The 19,352-nt window shown below is 40.7% G+C and overlaps 1 protein-coding gene across 7 annotated transcripts in view; it reads left to right on the top strand.

Moving 5' to 3' along the window:
* The window catches only part of Musk (muscle associated receptor tyrosine kinase), an 85,207-nt gene that overhangs the window by 27,188 nt on the left and 38,667 nt on the right, over positions 1–19,352 (top strand). For 4 of the 7 annotated variants that reach the window (XM_021159726.2, XM_021159731.3, XM_021159728.2 and 1 more), the window contains exons 6-7: positions 13,047–13,076; positions 19,199–19,323. In XM_021159726.2, the coding sequence (XP_021015385.1) occupies positions 13,047–13,076; positions 19,199–19,323 (155 nt within the window). The remainder of the gene's footprint in view (positions 1–13,046; positions 13,077–19,198; positions 19,324–19,352) is intronic. The other 3 variants (XM_021159732.3, XM_021159730.2, XM_021159729.3) reach the window with 1 other exon arrangement.

Raw genomic sequence — 19,352 nt, 5'->3', positions numbered from 1 at the left:
TGAAAACAAGTAAATAGTTTCATGCAGTGTTTATGTATTTAGTAATTACTTAAAATGAAAAATCATTGGGAACAGAAATTGATAGACCTTAGCTGGAGACAAAAGTTAAAACTTTAACTGGATTTTCTGTATATTAAAATGAGACACATAGGTTCAAATACACATTTACAGCCTAGGAAGCGTTAATAAAATAATATACTCAACAAAGATGGCAGATTGATGTTCCAAGTTTTAAGTGATAGGAAAAAAAATACTCTGTCTTTTTTTGGGCTTAAATTTAAATTGTAAATTGAAAATGTATGTATTTGGATGCAAAGAAACCATGGGAAGCCTTTTAAATTCTATGATGAACTGGGGTTCCAATAATTTTACCTTTAGTTATTTTTCTTAGATATCAAGTGTGTAGTTTTGAGATTTGAATTAGTATACTGCCTCATGACTGATAGTCTATGGCAGGCATGATTCTTGGAAGGAACAGGCTGTTCTTGCTAATAACACAGACTCCAGATTGTCACAGAAACTGAACAGGCTCCAGAGTCTTGGGTAAACTTTCTGAGTTTAAAGCCTAGATTCTCCATTTTGCTGTTTCAGTAGCTTACCTTAAAAAAAAAAAATCCCTTCTGCCTCAGTTTTTCTACTGGTAGAGTAAGTTATCAACCTTACAAATTACAGAAGTGTAGATGAGGATGCCACTCCTAAGAACAGGTGCTGTGGACGCATCAGACAGACAATGTCTTCAATGTGACTTACAGGTTTAATGGAATATTTTGTGCAACTAGAAACAATGTAAGAATTTGCAAGGACAGTTAACAGTCCATCTCATGTATTAACTTCATCTTTGAGGCAGAAACAATAGAATCCATGAGTAGCAAAATGTCAATTTTAATTTAAAACAGAGATCACACTTTTTATCCCAAGAAGGCAGAGGCAGACACATCTCTTAAGTTTGAGGTCAGCTTGGCCACTAGAGTTCTAGAACAGACAGGGCTGCACAGAGAAACACTAAAGAAAGTGAGAGGAGAGGGAAGGGGAGGGGAGGGGGAAGGGGAGAGGGGGGAAGGGGAGAGGGGGGAAGGGGAGGGGGGGAAGGGGAGAGGGGAGGGAGGAGGGAGAGGGAGGAGGGAGAGGGAGGAGGGAGAGGGAGAAGGGAGAGGGAGGAGGGAGAGAAAGGAGGGAGAGGGAGAGGGAGTGGGAGGGGAGGGAGGGAGGGGTGGGGGAGGGAGGGAGGGGTGGGGGAGGGAGGGAGGGGAGAAAGGAAGGAAGGGAAGGGAGGGGAGGAAGGGAAGGGAGGGAAGGAAAGGAGATGAAGGGAGGAAGGAAGGGAAGGGAGGAGAGAGAGGAGAGAGAGGAGGGAGAGGGAGAGAGAGGAGAAATAGAGGGAGAGGGGGGAGGGAGAGGGAGGGGGAAGGGAGGGGAAGGGAGGGGAAGGGAGAGGGGGAGGGATATCACTTTTATTAGCTTTGATTTTATCAGAATCAGAATCATACTTTCTATCTGGAATGGAAACTGTAAGAAATTAGTTCAAACCCTTAATTTGCAAATAATGAAATGACACTAAGGCTAACAACAGGATGAGGTAGTTCTGGGTTTTTAATCTCAGCTTACACTATCCATTTGTGATCCCTCCTTTCTGTCTGCATAAATTACAAAGATCTGTCTTCAGAGAGTTGTCCACCAATTGGCTGGCCCTGGGTAATTATTAATCCTGAAGGCCCTACTTACTAGCTACAGAGTTTGAATAATTATTTGGCCTTTGAAAATCTACTTCTTCATGTGTTAAAACAAAAAGGGAGATGGTGGGAGGAAGAAATCACTGGGAGCCCAGAGTCCTTCAGATGGAACAAGTATGCAGCGTCCGTGGCAGCTTCTCCATAAATCCTAGCTGTGTTCAGGATTCTTGTCTGCTGTGAGCATTGTTATAAAGCTGATAACTTCTGTCCAGAGAACGCTTCTGGCTAGGTTTCTCATATTTCATAAACAGAATGTCAACATTCCCAACTGCTCTAGGTTCCAAAGAACATAAATCCACCCTCAATCAGCATCGCCTTGCACCTGCATGCCTGTTGCTTGTCAGAGATTATAGCTTTGCTTTGGCCCCACTGTGACGAGTGCTGTCAGAAAGCTTATCAAAGGAGGTGTAAGAAATAGGAACGAGTCTTTAGTAGCAAACTAAACTTTAGTAGCTATTTGGGGACAACCTCTCTGGGAAAGAAAAAAAAAAAACACCAAAACAAAAACAACTTGTCTTTCTCAAGCTTATATAATTTTTATTCCTATAAAAATAGATATTTGCCCCAAGGTCTTGCTTAAAATATGAATTTCTCTATCACTTTGTGTTCCAAGTAAATCTCAAGTGAGAAGCTGACTTAAAACGTTAGTGACTGAAGGATATGAAGAGGTTTCTGTGACAAAATCGTGTGTGAGAGGCCTGTCTAGTAGTATCTCTCCTCCTCTTGCATTGTTCCCTTCCTTTCTGAAATGTATCTCCAAACAGCATCTGAAGCTTAATTTTGTCTGTTAGGTTGAATGGATCAGAAAGAGTCTTATTATTCCATGGCTGGAATGTACCCAACTCAAAGTCTATATAGAGGAGCCAGGTAGAAAGAGAAGTCAGTGGTTGAGAGCGCTTGCTGTTGCTTTTGGAGAGACTGGAGTCTGGTCTCAGTACCCACATGAGGTGGCTATTGACAACCTATAACTCTAGATCCATGGGGTCCAGCACCCTCTTCTGCCTTCCTTGGTTACCTGAAGGTGAGTCAAGAGCTACATTTTGAGAAGTACTGACTTGAAGATATCTACTTGGAATGTCATTATTCCTGACGAATCCTAAAAGTCTAAGTAGATAGGTTACCCACAAGTAGGAAGAAATAAATGCCATTATAATTTTAGATCATTATACTTGTTTAGTGCCTGCTATGTTTAATGTAATGAGGTAGCTTAGAAAAAATATGCAAAATTAAGATTTATATCAGTCAGCTTTCCATTACTGTAACAAAATGCCCAAGACAACTAACTTAAAGAGAGGGAAGGTTTGTTTTGACTAGCAGTCTCAGAGGATTTTGTCAGTGGTCACTTGGCCGAGCCTTGACACTAGGGCAGTGGTTCTCAACCTTCCTAATGCTGTGGATGTCTAATGCAGTTCAACAAGATTTGGTGACCCCCCTCCCAGCCACAAAATTATTTTTGTTGCTCCTTCATAAATTGCGTTTGCTACTTTTGGGAATCATAATGTAAATATCCGTGTTTCCAGCACTCTTAGGTGACTCCTGTGAAAGGGTCATTCATCCCCAAAAGTAGTCATGGCCCACAGGTTGAGAATCGCTGTTCTAGAGCAACACAATACACCATGTAGGGAGTGTGTAAGAAAGATTTCTCTTTACTTAATGGTGGCCAGGAAGCAAAGAGTGAGACAGAAAGGGCCGGGTTGCATATCTTCTTCAAGAGTGCGTTTGAGTAACCTAAATTCTCCCCATCAAATCCCACCTCTAAATGTGTCATTGGTTCTTAACAGCACCACAGAGTGATGACCCTCACAGCAACGGGCCATCAGGAGACACTCAAAACCAATCTATGATAAGTTGTTTCATGTCTTGACTATTTCCAAGCATAGTGAAAAGCCATGGAAACTTCACAGCATCAGAAGGTGGAACAAAGAGTTCTGACTGATGACGAGGCATTTGTCGTGTGGCTCACACCTCTGTGAGAGGTGAAAGAAAATGGACTTTCACAGGGTGGGGATTGTAGATGTATCATGTGCACAGAGTGCCCAATCCTGACACACACTCAGCATAGCAAGAAGGGAGAGTTTGTGGCAGCATCTATTATCTCTACAGCCACAATGACCTGTGACTTGACTCAGGCTCTTACTGAGGTTCTTATTTATTCCATTCTGACTCAATGATGATTTTCTTCTTTGAAAGAGTACATTGGAACTGAAGCCCAACTTTTTATAGGCATATGGTTAAAGTTAGATGTTTGCAGGACCAATTTAGTAAAAGAAAATTTCTTTTTTCATCATCATTTCTCTATCTGTACATAGACATGAGCATAAAACGAGCTCTACTCTGATTAACTGGGTAAATTTTTCTCATGCTTAGTCATCAGCAGTCCTTATGTATAAGCTAGAAAAATGTTATCTTAAAGGTCACAGACACGTTCTCTGTGCCAACTGCAATTGAGCACCTCGGTCTCATGGAGGTGGGGAGGCCCCTTTGAGGACTTGGTGCAGAGTGTCCCGGTGAGGATGGTGTGCTTTGGTTCCACTTCCTGCAGGGATGGAGGCCCAGTGGGGACTGCCTCATGCATGTTCCTGCCCTGCTTCAAGAGAGACAGGAAAGGAAACAGTGGCCGCATAGCAGGATCTTCTTTCTTTGCTTTGCCTTAGCTACCAAGAGTCAAAAAGAGAATCCAGGCTCTATATTTTTAAGGTTTGTTATTATTTCCAGATTTTAATTTAATGATTGATTAACAAGATAGAAGTCTGTTGAGAAACAGAGCTCTATGGAGCCATGGCATCATTCCTCTTCAACCCTCTTGCATTCAATTAATGAAAAAATAAATTAATAAAATCTAGTAAAAATGACCCCTTGGGCTGCTGGTAGCAAGTATCCCTAATTCAATGGTTCTTGGAAAACACAATTCTAGATTCAAATAAATTACAGAGATTCTCATCCAGGGTTTAGCATCAATGGCTACAGGACAAATTTGCCTTTTCACAGAGTGGTTCTTCTCTTGATAGTTTCATTTAGGGATGGAGTCGGGGACATGCTTTTCATACCTGTGAGCAATGTGAGCCAAGGCAGCCAGATATTAAAATAAAATACAAAAACAACCTGCCTGTGAAGTCTGTTGAAGGGACAGAACAGTCTTCATGAGTCAGAAGGATATCCGAGAGAGAGAGAGAGAGAGAGAGAGAGAGAGAGAGAGAGAGAGAGAGAGAGAGAATATGAATCTAGCTTCAAATTTTGCTCCCCATGCTTTGTAGATGATAAAAAAACCAATGAGCAATAAAATTAAGATTCTAATCTACATCTACCACCCATGGTATCATATCATATATAAATGGGAGGAGATTATCTTATGGCTTTCCCAATTTCTGAGTTTGCCTAATTTCTGAGTTTGTCCTTCGCAAAATCTCTAGAGTTAGGTAGAACTTGTTGGCAGAGAGTCAGGATTCCCTGAGCTACTGACTGGGAAGAAAACCACACACATAAAGGCAGATAGATGTGTCTGTGTACAGGTACCCACGTAGACCGGAAACTGGTGTCACATCTCCATAGAACTTGGGTTTACAGAGGGTTAGGAACTGTAGACATGGGTGCTGGGTCCTGAACTCAGGTTCTCTGGACAGAGTGTGCTTTTTACCACTGGGCCATGAATGTGTTATTGTATCAGAACATTTGGGTGCAGAGGAAAATATGAGCTTCTTACTTGAGCATCAAAGGGAACACTTGAGACCCTAAGTCTTAGGCTGTCTTAAAACGAAACAAAACAAAACAGAACAGAACAGAACAGAACAGAACAGAACAAAACAGTAAAAGGCAAACAGCATCTCAGTGTTTGATATGAATGGGATAATTTTTATTTCTCCCTGGTGAGCACTTCAGACATTTTCTTTAATCATCATCTTAAATACCATCACCATGTGACATCTCACTATGTAACAGAATGGCCAGGAACTGTTTGGAAAGGTGCACTAAGAGACTGGGGGAACTGGACTTTGCAAACGGCTATTTTGAGAAGTTGCTTTGTAGCATTTATAATCTTTCTATTTTAGTTTTATGGTCCATAAATTTATACTGTGGCAGAAAAGTTAATGGCACTTGGACCAGAGTAGAAGACATAGTTTTCTTTTTCTCCTTCATTTACACTTTTAAAGCACTCTGACCTTCCTTTTAAAGGTTGGCCTTGTCAAGTCAAGTAGGCCCCTTAGCCTAACTCTGTAAGTCTCGGCAGCTGGGGTTAGCAGTCCTGTTTGATACGGATCTTTTTGAAATCCACCAGTTTGAGTTTTCCAGGTTTTGAAATTTTTATTTTATTGAGTGCATGCACATTATTATTATAAATCCACCTTTATAATTAGCGTTTTTAACCTTTGGGCAATGTTCCTCTTTTTTTTTTTTTTTTTTTTTTTTGCTATGAGTACTTTTTGTCATAAATTCTATTGTATTTTATATTAATTTTGTTGACATATTCTAATTCAATGTTTCCCCCATTGCTTTGTAGTCTTCAATTGCTTCCTTTCTAGTCCTCCTGTTAGGATGTAAGTAGAAGATAGTCTGATTTGTTAAAATAATCCAGTCTAAAGGATTTTGTCATCTTTAGTGTATAAGTTTAGTCACCTATATGTATTCTAAAAACTTATTTCTAGTATTTGTTAGGGTTAATTAATTAATAATTTACAAGGCTGTTCTAGATAGCTCAGGCTAGCCTTAAATGTGGACCCCTTCCCCTCAGCCTCAGGATTCTATGTATCTTTACCATGTATAATATTAATTTTGCTGTTTCTTTTGTCTGCTGGATTTTTATTCCAGTTTTTTTTCCTGCTGAATTCACTCCCCACCCCCAGAGCTTGCTGATTCTGACATTACAGTCAGCGTGTTCTACTTTGGTGATGGCTTTGACATCTTTAACACAGAGATGGTGCTTTGCTCTGACAGAGGTTAAAATCACAGTCTCTGGTGTTCCAAGCAGGGCAGAGAGCCTACTCTTTCACAGCCTAACTCTTTTAACAAATGCCACTCTCTCTCCCTATGGTAAATATTACCTAATATTTCTCTCAATGTTATCCTGTGACTTCACAGGATGAAGGGCAAGAAGGTCATCCTTTTTTCTTGGGTTGGTAAGCCAACTCCACGTTCTGTTAGCTTTGGCATTTTTCTCTTGACAGTTGACAATCAGTACTTTTATCCTAGCTTGTCATCAGGCCTGTCAGTCATTTATTAATGTGTAATATTTCACATAAAAATGTAATGGCTAAAGGAAAAAAGACAACATCCTTGTTGAGTGTCATGAGTTAGAGACCGGGTTTGCTGGGCTGTTCCAGGTCATAGATGCAGTTGAAACATTGACTACCTCTTCACTGTTCTGAAAGCTTGGTGAAGCTGGAAGAACAAGGTCCAACTTGGCCTGCATACAGGAGTTCTAGTTGATGCCAGATGGTGAGAACCCTCAGTTTCTTAGTACACGGCAGCTCGAGTGTCCTTACAAGTTACCGCTTTCCCTAGTGCCTGCCTGAGAGCTAGTGGAGAACAGGAAGAACTGTCTTCTCTTTTTCTTTTTCTTTTCTCTTTCTAACAGTCCAGACTCAGAAGCTATGCCGTCACTTCTGCCATATTTTATTGGTTAGAGATGAGTCATTAAATTCAACCTGCTCTTTAAGGAGAAAAATCAGGCACCATTTTTTTTCCCTTAGGGAAGATACATTTTCAAACCACAAATGTCAACTTATTTTTATAAATCTTCCTACACGCTCATTTGCTAAGTAACCTACAGTCCTGCTATCCCCTGGAAAGACCAAGATGTTTTCAAGTATTTCTGTAAAGGAAAATCCCTGAAGCCTAGGCAAAGCTACCAATTCAAACATGCAGGTTGTGTCGCCTGTGCTACCTGCCTAAAAGCCTCACAAGTGACAGTGAGTTTCAGACTTTAAAGCCACAAGGTTAGTGCTTCCAGAGATGTAGATGTTGCTCCAACTTGAGACGGTTTCGATCATAATCTTTTTGCATGCTGCTTCTCTGCCCCTCCCTTACTGTAGACCTCCCATGCTCTTGCAACGTCAGGAGAGTCTCAGATCACTTCCATGGTCTTCCCTGATCCTGCATGTTTTCTCCTCCCTTTTTGTAGGCACCAAGAGCTTCATAGTTTCTTCTTCTTTTCTTCTTCTTCTTCTTCTTCTTCTTCTTCTTCTTCTTCTTCTTCTTCTTCTTCTTCTTCTTCTTCTTCTTCTTCTTCTTCTTCTTCTCCTTCTCCCCCTCCTCCTCCTCCTCCTCCTCCTATTATTTATTGAATGTATTTGTGCTCTGCTGCATGTACACCGACATGTTAGAAGAGGGTATAAGATGCCCTCATAGATGGTTGTGTGCCACCATGGAGTTGCTGGGAATTGAACTTAGAACCTCTTATTCACTGATACGTCAATCAACCTTGTTCAAACTGTGTTGTATGTCTTATATGTACATGAATTTTAGCTATCCTATTTTTCTTTAATTTTTTTATTCTGTTCTAATTTTTAGCATTCATATTGTTTTCTTCAGGATTATTAACTTGTGTTTGAACTTTGCCTCTCGTTTCATCATGCCCATTCTTTTATAGCGTATGTGTTGAGGTTTGTACTATCTTTTTATTTTCTTTCAGTGGGGTTAATCAACTAGTTACTAAATGCTTTGGATTTCTTAGCATTCTTATTCCCAGTGTCCTGTGAACTTATGGATTATTCCTCCTAATTATTCTTCCTTTAAAATAAAATTTCCTCTTTCCAATAAGTTTGAAGGTTTTCCTCAGAAAGCCTCCTGGTTCCTTCTTAATAAAGATGTTATGAGCAGAATTTAGGACCCCAATCTGTAATGTTTGGAGTCCAATCAAGATTTAGCCTCATAGGCATCCAAATTCTGCAGTACTGTGACTGTGTCTTCCTCTTCTCCTAGGGAGGGGCACCCTACTCTTGCCTTTGTTTTCAAGCAATGGACTACTCATTCACAACTCCAAATGGGCACTCTATCTATCTATCTATCTATCTATCTATCTATCTATCTACCTATATAATCAATCAACCTATCTATCTATCTATCTATCTATCCTTCCATAGACATATATCATACCTCAGTTGCTGTTGAGAGAACTGGGACTTGACAGTTCCTGCCTGTGTCTTATGTTTTGCCTATCTTCCTATTAGCTGAGGTATTAGTTTAGTGTTAATATCCTCTTTAATACTGCTATGTATTTATTCTAGTGGGATGATTTTGAATTGTGAACTCAGCACTGTCACAAATATAGTCTCTGTACTATGTTTACATATCATCATGTACTTTCAATCCTAGCCAAGAAGTTGAGGTGCAAGTCCATCCTATGAAACTTCTATCTCACGGAATAACTAAGAAGTAAGAGTGGGTATTATTGTAGCCAAGGAGTCAAAGGAAGTGCTAGTTAACGTTGTTCTTTTTATCCATCTAGAAAACAGAATACTTTAGCTGGCTTGTTTGGATACTATAAACAAAATGCAAGTACAGGCACATGCACATGACAGCATCTTGTAGAACACCCAGAGCCTGCTGTTCTTTCTGAGCTGTCACTGTGCTGCATTGACTGGGTCCTAGTCACTGAGCTAAGAAAAGAACCAGGAGACCTGGAACCTCCAAAGTGCTCATGTTCAAAGCAGCTGGCTCACACATCTCAGATTCTCTCCCCTTGTGGTGACCTCAGTACTTACCTCTTACTCAAACTTCTCTAAAATACCTCTGCGCTCTCCCCCAGAGCCGGCTAGGACACAGCTGGCTTCTCAAGCCCTTGCTATCTTATATTTGACCTTTTTTCTCATGATAACTCCTTCCCAGAAACAGGAAGTCTTAGTGACATTCAGCCAGGAACAGAGAATGTGTGTGCTCAGCTCTTCTGAGACCTCAGCTTCACTTGTGGAATCCCTGTTATGTCTTGGCTCACCTCTCTCTTGTAGCCAGAAGAATGCATGTTATCTGCGTACTTCTGAAGTCTGCTTCCTTCTGGTTCTTCATTCACTCCTCAGGGTCTCCATGACTTGTGTGATTTTATCCCTTGTATCTCTCTCAAGAAAACCTTTATTTTTCTTCTTCCTGTGTGACCTTTGATAAACCTTCCAGTTTCCTTCCCAGTTGATGAATGGATGAATTAACCTCACAGATGAACATACATAGATGAATTTGGGGAGATAGAGCTTAATACAAAAAAGAATAGAAATGAGTGGTGGGTATTTGTGATTTTGATGGCATCAGCTGGCTGACTATATCACACAACTACAAATGAAAACACATGCAGATTTGTATTCACAGAAAGAAAGGGCATACAGAGCTTCTTCTCTTTAGAGTTATTAGTGCTTATTAGTGAACTTCGAGTAACTCAGGATAAGATGAGCTAAGGAAGTTTGAAAAATTAGCAATCAGAATGAGGTGTTGTGGCTATTACAGCTGGAAACACCAAAAACACTAATAGGACTTTTTTTTTTCAATTCTTTCCCAGTAGATGAAAGTAGGAAACAGATCTTATGGATAGTAATCATAAGGAGGAATATTATGGAGTATATGTCTTTCTCCCTTTTCTTCATAAAGAATTGGTCAAAATGGGTTGCTAAGATGATCCTGAGTTCCCTATAAATGAACATATTGAAGAGAATAGTTGATTACTGTTGAACTTTGATGTGAAAGTAGAGTGAGCACTATGCAGTCAGGGCAGGCACTGACTGTCTAGCCAAACCACCCTCCCAGGCTAGTCAGGAAAGCAGAAGGCAAGCCATTCCTTATACAAATGGCAAAAGACTTCTTAAGGATTATAGATTTTTTTTCTATGAGAAATGGTTCTATACTTCAGAGAAAAAAAATCAGCAGAAGTTGGGTTCTACCCATGGTTATTGCATTATGCCTTCCCCAGAAGCTTAAAAAGCCATTTGGAAGACAAGACAAAGCATAACACATAAAGCAATTAGATGAGAATTTAACAATTAAATACGGATGAAGGCCATGAGGTAGGATTTTCAAAATTGGCAGATGACAAGTTCAGAAGTCACCAGGAATCACCATGGACACATGGGTCACATGGTAAATTCCTGACTGTGATCCGTCCTTGAAATGACCAGCAAACTGCTCCATGGGGTGCATACAAGTTTCAATAGATTCACACAGAGTAATCTTTCATATTTTTCCTCTAAGATAACATCAGTTGTGTGTGCATGTATTTATATGTGTGTGTATTAATGTCAAAGCATGTGAGACATTTGTGGATATTTGCATCTATGCATAGAAAGGAATTTCTATGCTATACATATGAAAGTGAAATTCCTAGGCCAACCTCTAAGCTTGTTCTTTGGAAACCACCAAATCTCAGACACTGTTGCATCTCTTTGGTTGGTTCTGTTTAGCTGGTGTGTGTGTGTGTGTGTCTGTGTGTGTCTCTTTGTGTGTGTGTAAAGGGGTGTCCTTTCACAATTTTTCAGGCCTAATTTGCTTCAAAAATTCTTTTCATCTCTTCTGATAGCGTCTGTGATACAAGCAGGGACTCTTCCTGGGTATCGTGAAACTCACCTAAATTCCTAGCACACAAGAAGGGGAGCCAGAGGTTTAAGCATAGCAAACAATGCACTGTAAGACCTTGTCTCAAAACAAAACAAACAGTAAAACTGCAACGAAAACAAATCAGGGACTCCACAGTTTCTAAGTGTCCAGTATAGAAGAAACTAATACTTCCTCTGTGCTTTCTCTGGCAGTTAGGAATGCTCTCAAATTCCAATTTCTTCATCTGGACTCAAGGTTCATTTGACAGTCAACCTCTGAACGTTTTCTTTTCTTTTCTTTCTTTTTTTTTCCTGTTTTTGTAATTGACATTAATTTATAAATTGTTAGTAGCTTCTGGCAGCAAAGGTCAGAGAGTCAAATCAAATAGATTTTACATGTGTTTGACTTTAAGGAGATTGGGTATGAAGTACAGAATGGAGACATTAGTCACCATGACACCAGGTTACAGAAAAGGACTCCATGTCTGAACCTGAATGAGGGCACTGCACTCTTGCTCTGCCCTGGCCGTAGATCCCTGAGTCTTAGGCGGTTTGTTCTGTTTCATATGTAAAATAGCCCCAGTCACACAGGTCATGTGCAATCACAGAGATAAAGGAGCAATCTCAGTGCATAGTGTATGTCGTACATGACAATACACATCATCTATGAAGAACAGGGCAAGCCTATTCCTGCCAGAAACAGTGGTTACCACCAATATCACTATTTTTCCATATATACCCATATGGCAACTGGCTTATATTTAATTAATTCTAAAAAAAGGGGGGGTCTACATGAATTTGAACAAATAACCCATGAGACTTTGTGTGATATGGTAATAGTAAACATTTTAGAATGACTAATTTTTTTTTTAAATTTTTTCCTGGTTAGGGTTTCTAAAAATGTATACAAATTCTCCATCCTTTCTATCCCATCCTTTCTATCCAATTTAGAGATTTCGTTTTTGTTTCCCTCTTTCTTTCTTTCTCTCTCTCTCTCTCTCTCTCTCTCTCCCTCCCTCCCTCCCTCTCTCTTTTCCTTCCTTCCTTTCCTTCCTTCTGTCTTTCTCTCTTTCCCCCTCCCTCCCTCCTTCACTCCCTTTCTCTGTCTCTCTGTCTGTCTCTCTCTCTCTCTCTGTCTGTCTGTCTGTCTGTCTTTCTTTCTCTTCTCTCTCTCTCTCTCTCTCTCTCTCTCTCTCTCTCTCTCTCTTTCATTTTTCCCAGGGCAGCCTTGGTTACTCTGTTCCCAGAATGCTTTGTTCTTCTCTACCCTCTAAGCTGCCTCTGGGAGTTAAAAATGAGAGCTCCAGATCTTTGTTGGTGGTAGGCCCTGGTTCTGCAGAAACCCCCTAATCCCCTGTGTACCACAACAGGAGTCTATTGCCATAGAAATGATAGCTGAGATCCCACAGTCCACAGCACTGACTTCACAGCAGGGCCTGGTAAGATGAGAAGCCAAGCAAACAGAGGAACAGAATTCACTGGAATAGTAGGCACTCTGTTGCCTTGAAAGAAAGGGGGGATTGTCCTTATCCACATTAAAACAAAAATGCATGAGTGAGCTACGTCTTTGAGAATGCTGTAGTTTATTTTCTGTAAAATACTGCCTGACTACAAGTCGTAATTTGGAATCTTTCTTGTGCCATGGGATCGTTTGCTTGCTAAGAAAGGTCAGCACTTTCCCTTCGTGGCATTTGTTTCTTATTGGATTGTGCACAATGGATGTGCCACAGTTGAAGATCCCCCTTCTCACCAAGCATTGTTTTGTTTCTGTTTGTTGCCCGCGTCGGTTTCCTCCTGTTCCTATTAACAGAAGACAGAGAACCTGAGCAGGACGCTAAAGGTATTTCCCCTTCTCTCTGCCTTGCTGCTTCTTTTTAGATGCACAGTATACTTCTGTTGCTTATTTTCCTGACCTTAAGTCCTATTATTTTGTCAAGAAATGGAAAGTGGCCCATAGGAGTAAGAAGTCACAGCATCAAACAGAGAACTTGAAGATGCAGGCTATGGATCTATCAGAGTTCTCAAGAGAACATTGAATCTAGAGAAGGATTACAATCACATATTCCAAATTCTAGAACCACAACATGAGATTAAAGAAAAAGAACAGACAAGAAAACTAACCCACACGGGTCAGGACAGAAGGTTATTTGGGCGGGGCAGGGGAGGGTAATTAAGATTTTGGAGACGTATTAAAAACTTCAGGGTGCTAATTTATGTTTGGTTACCAACATTTCAATGCAATGAGGAGTTTAGTGCATTTGCTCTAAATCAGTAAAAACTGAAGTGATTTTTATTTTAATTAACATGGAGATGTATATTTGTCTGGGACGACAACAAGCCTCCCATCAGCGAAAGTAACTTCTCTCCCAGTAAAACTCATGTTCTTCGCAACCAAACTTTGGTGATCTGAGGCCAAAAGCCACAAGTCCTCAGGTCACACAGTTCAGTTCTAGGCTATCTTACCTGTCTTAGGCTACCATTGTCTTAAACAGTGCCTCCTTCTCATTTTATGGAACAAATAAAACCGATTAAGTACTTTAGATTCAAGATCCTCAGGGTCATAAGTGCTTCAGGTTCCAGAGGTTTTCAGATTCTGGAATGTTTGCTCAGACTTGATCTGCTGAACATCCCAAAGCTGAAGGTCTGAAGTCTATCTATGAACCTTTGAGAGTCATGTTGGCACTCTTAATGAGTTTGGCCTTTTAAGTTTTCAGACTAGGAAAACTGTATTAGTATTTATCTCATTGCCCTGACAAGCTAACAGGCAGAAGCAGCCTTAAGAAGGAGAGCTTTCATTTGGCCCAGAGAGCCAAGGGATACAAACAGTTTGGCAGGGAAGGCATAGGACTGCTACAACTCCATCTGCAGCTGCAAGGGTGTGAGGTGACAGACAGGCCTGTGCGTCACAGTGGATCAGGAAGCAGAGAGCCTGGACCAGTACCCCAAAATACATACAGTGCTCAAGGTCTGCTCCAACAACCCAGTTCTGTTAGCTAACCTTTTGTCCTAAAGAATTTATAACCCGGGCCAGAGAGATGGCTCAGTGGTTAAGAGCATCATTGCTTTTACAGAGGATCCTTCATTCACCCTGGGAGGCTCAACTGCCTTTAGCTCCAGCTCTGGGGGATCTGACATCTTACTCTGGTCTCCTCAGCACCTGCACTTACATGTGCACACACTATGTGCATACTCCACCACAATTAATGTACACATAATTAAAATGATAAATAAATCTTCAAAGAAAAAAAAAAGAAAGAACCCCAAACCTTCCAAAGCAGCAGTACCAGTTGTAAACAAAGTGGCCACCCACATGAGCATGTGGAAGACATTTTATATTTAAGCCATAGGAGAGGCCTAACCTGTATCTAAAATGTTTTCCTCTTTCTAGATACCAGGTTATTCACAATACCAATCAAGTAAAAGCATTCCACCTGGCAGTCTGGGTTAGTTTTAAGTCATCTCCCTTTCCCCTTTATTCCTGCCTGTCACTGATCCCTTGAAACCTTTATAAAGAATTCTCCAACGGAAGGTAGGAAATACTACAGAAGGAAAAGAGTAAGAGAAAGTAAAATATCTAAGCTCTCACTATTCCTTTGAAATAACCATTCAGAAATAGAGAACTGGCCGAAATTTGAGAAATCTCTTGAACTGCCCTCTAACAAGAAGAGAGACCTGTCATTTCAGGAGTTGGCCTAGGTTTCCTGCTCCCTGCATTTCCCAAGATATTACAAGAACAATTATGATGGACATAGCTCCTGAACACATACAACCTTTAAAATGGCAACCATAAGACTGGTTATAAATCTGAAAACAATTTGGAAAATGAATGTGGCAGGTGTTCAGGGTGGGGATAGAAGGGAGTATGCCTCTGTTTGTTATAAACTGTTTTGATGTAGGATTCCTGACCTTCAAATAGGGCTGCAAGTTTACCCAAGAGACATAAAACCCAAAACATGTGAATAGATTCTGTAAGAGAAAACCCTAAGGCTCAGCACTGGCCATGTCTTTTGTTCTTAGTGCTGATGAGTGCTGCCATACCCACCCATGGGAAAATTGGATCGTGTTAAATCAGATTACCTATAGCAAGAGAAGTGTAACATCAAAATAGTTATAAAATTTCCCCAAATCACTAAATAATTTCAAACTCCTATTCAGCAGTTTGCTTGTTTATATAACAAAAATATGTTTTCTTACGTGAAAGTGAATTACAAAATAAAGACATTTGATGCACGTTTCACTGGCTAGGAAGCAGATCTCACCCAGCTCCCCTGATCACTGAGCATCTCCCTAATGACGCAGGCTGCATTCTCTGTCTGTGGCTACCCACGAAAGCAATGGGATCTGCTATCCAACTATATCCAAGTTCATTCCTGCAGGGGATGAAGTTAGCTGGACTTTTATTTTTGGTTGCAGCTGCTGGGATTGTTGTGGACGGTTGTTAAGTGTTTGGAATTTCTCTCAGCCCACCTTCACCTTTCACATTTAAAACTGGAAACCAATACAGATGGGGAGCCACACATGAGCCTTATTGCTGATAAAGCTGGATTGAAGAAGAAAGCCTTCTCATCTATAACAAGGAGACTAGCGTAACGTGTGTTTGTCATGCTTGCCTCTCCAGCCTTTCCCATGACTCATCTTAATGTCTGGGTAGAGAAGTCCTGACCTGGTAACCTTTTGGTAAACTTCCAACCGCATATCAAGCTCTTTCCCTTCATAGAGGTTGATAGGCAAAAGAATGGTGGTCCAGCAGGGCTGACCTACACAAACTATAAATTACTTCTTTTGCCTTAGCTCTCCAGAAAAGTCACCCACTCACTCTCCTACTCATCCACTTATTCATTTAACAAATACTTATGATTTCTTACCCTCTACCAGGCAGGGTACATCTAGAGATACACAGAGACCTACATATATAGGTCAGCCTGCAGTGATGGGCAAAGCCAAGCCAGACCTTGATAATGTTTGCATCCCAGGGAGAGGGACAGCCACAAAACAAATAAATAAAGGACCCACAGTTGTCAAGTGGTGCTAAGTGATATGTGAATATAACCAGACTGAGGGGCATGGAGGGCACTATGAAAACAAGACATTTCAATGGAACCCAAAGGTTTGGAATGTGCTTAGAACCTCCTTTGGGAGGAGGAAAAGTGAAAGGAAAGCTTTAAGATGTCTGTCACTACTGCAAAGGGAAGGCCGACTCTTGTCTTTTGGAGATAACTCAAGAGTGTGGGATAGACTGGCTTCAGTGTAACCTCCGGTCATTTTCTTCCCTTAACACATTACACTTAATGATGAAGTCCACTTTGGAGAGAACAACTATTTATTAGCAGTTTTATAGTCGCGGATACACCTATGTGGCCAATAGTACCCATCATGTGTGCCCAAACAGAGCCCCTAGAAAGCACTGGATCAGGCAGGATAGGGAATCCATGAAGTTTGGCATCATGATGAGCTGTGCAAGAGCAGCTGGCTGACTTATTCACTATCTCACTTATGCTTAGCTGTGTTGTGCAATATAGACCATCAAGGGTTTCGCAATGTACCTAAGTGGCAATCCATATAATGCAATAGCCGCCAAAAGAAAAGAGAAATGCTGTAAATCAGAACACAATAAACCCACCCTAGTTACTACATTTCCAAGAAGAATTTGAAGTTCCCAAATTAAAACATATGCTTCTATAAATCAAAACAGAAGAAAGAATCTAGATTTCCTATCTTTCCAGTTTGTTTTTATTGTCCTAGTTTTTATCCAAAAGGCCCTCATTTCAAGTCCAAGGGCTCAGTCAAGCCATTCGAACACTGCTGTAACAAGACTGAAAACAACATGATCCAACTCCCAGTCTTACAAGGCCCATACTGTTCTCAGTGCTCAAAGGCAGTGAACCCCATGTGCTTCCGATTACAGTGACTCAACTCCAAACCTGCAGTGCCAGCCCCTGCACACACTATTCTAGCCATGTGTTACAGATGTGTGACATAGCCTAGATCTCCATTACTATCACCAGAAAACAAGAACAGTTATGTGGCTGACCCCTGCTAGGATGCCTGTCAGCCTGGGTTTGGCTGTCAAAAGAGAACAGCCTGTGAACTTGGATTCAGTGGGGAAAATGAGAATCCAAAGAGAGCACTTAGATGATACGGCCCTTAAATCTCTTTCAGATTATAGCAGCTTTCTTCCCTCTTTTTTCTGCATTCTGATTTTGACAAACATGGTCTCCAGGATATTGCTTCTTGTGTTCTTGAACTCTGATTTTTGTTGGGTGTTTAATTAGATACCAGAACCTTCTAAAGTCAGGTTATTGTTGTTATTTTTTTAGATAACATCACATGATATATAGTTCGTGTTGACCTCACACTCCCATGACCACTTGGACTCCAATTTCCCTGCCTTTATTTCCTCAGTGCTAGGATGACAGACATGTCCTACTCCATGTGGTTTATGTGGTGCTAGGGGCTGAACCCAGGGCTTTGTATAACGTAGGCAATCACTCTACCAAGTGAACTATACCTCTAGCCCTCAATTTTAGTTTTAAGAGACAGATTCAACTGCATGTTAAACATTCACTATATTAAAAAAAAAAAAAAACAGTATTTTTTCAGCACTGTTGTCATTGAACATGACATTTTTATTACTTTTCTGTCCTCTCAACTTTGGGGTTCAACATTAACATATTTAAAGTGATTGACCCCAAATGGTGTTATAAATTACACATCTTGGAGTCCTCAATATCAAAAGATAGGAAGTCAAATTAATTCAATTTTGCACCAACCAAAGATCCAGGTGTCAAGGGGGATAGGCACATTTGTATACCCTTGAGTGATGTGACCTTTGGAAGAGGTCAAAAGACAGAGGGGCTGCTGAGGAGGTCCAGCCTCGCTGGGACTGTTCGGTCAATCTTCTCCCTTGTCCACACGAACTCTATGAATTTCATGAACTAGAAGAGCTCAGTCAAATTGCCATGACAATTAGGGTTTAGAATTCCTGTCATGTGTTGGGCTCAGGCCCTAGAAAACATCAGAAAAGAGCATAAAATATGTTGACAATAGGAAAACAAAAAGATTTCATAATAGCTTAAAAGCCTGTTGGACTTAACATCAGAAGGCATGAGACCAGGCTCATTACCATCATGGCTGTTACTCTGGGAAAGTAAATAAAATTAATGAGGATTCAGTTTCCACTGAATCAGAAAAGAAGGGCAGAAATGTAGCTCATCTTCTGAACTGCGTTCTCCAATTCACTCTGAGTTTTCACTGCTAAGCCTGCAGATTGATTTTTTTTAAATTGGTGAAGATGTATAACCATAAGAAATGCAGGAGACTCAAAGTCCTCCTCACACTTATCCTAAACATTCCTTCCCCCAACCCCATCATCTCATTCTTTGAAATGTGTGATATATTTGAATTTGTTCTCAATATTAGAGATAGAGTTGAGGGTATAAACCAGTAATTATTTCTTTAGTTTGCTAAAATAGTGTCTCGGGTTTATTTTCATCATGAATTCTTCTGGGTACTCAATCCAGCAGGAAACAAAACAGACCAAGACATTCTAATGGGGCAGCTGAAGGACACATAAGTGGGAACTGACCGAATATCAGATAGCAGTAAGTGTATAACGATCATAAGATAGAAGGGCAAAGGGAGTTGTACTGTGTGATGGATGGTTATGGTTCTAAGAAAATGTCCCTTAAAGTGAGACAGGGGTTTTACACATAAGAAACCCATCACATTAAGATATGAGCATAAATGTTCTAGACTGGGTATCAACCAATGTAAACTTCTATGTTGGAACTAACCTCAGTGTGTCCTGGGGTGGTGACAAATGCAGGATCATAGCACAGAGAGCATAGAGGAAAAACATAGCAATACTGAAGGGGTGAGCATACTCAGGGCACACAGTATGACTGGAGTTTTAAAGTCCTGCCTTGCTTAGCCAATCACTCATGCCCTTTGTTTTCCTAACAGTTTTTGCAAGAATCCTGCGTGCTCCTGAATCCCACAATGTCACCTTTGGTTCCTTTGTAACCCTACGCTGCACAGCAATAGGCATCCCTGTCCCCACCATCAGCTGGATTGAAAACGGAAATGCTGTGAGTGCCTTGTGATCGGGATGATTTGG

This window comes from Mus caroli, unplaced genomic scaffold, assembly GCF_978045245.1.
Source record: "Mus caroli unplaced genomic scaffold, Mus_caroli_1 scaffold_6, whole genome shotgun sequence".
Classification (NCBI taxonomy): domain Eukaryota; kingdom Metazoa; phylum Chordata; class Mammalia; order Rodentia; family Muridae; genus Mus; species Mus caroli.
Note: the sequence above shows the minus strand (reverse complement) of the source record. Positions and strands in the feature narration are given on the sequence as shown.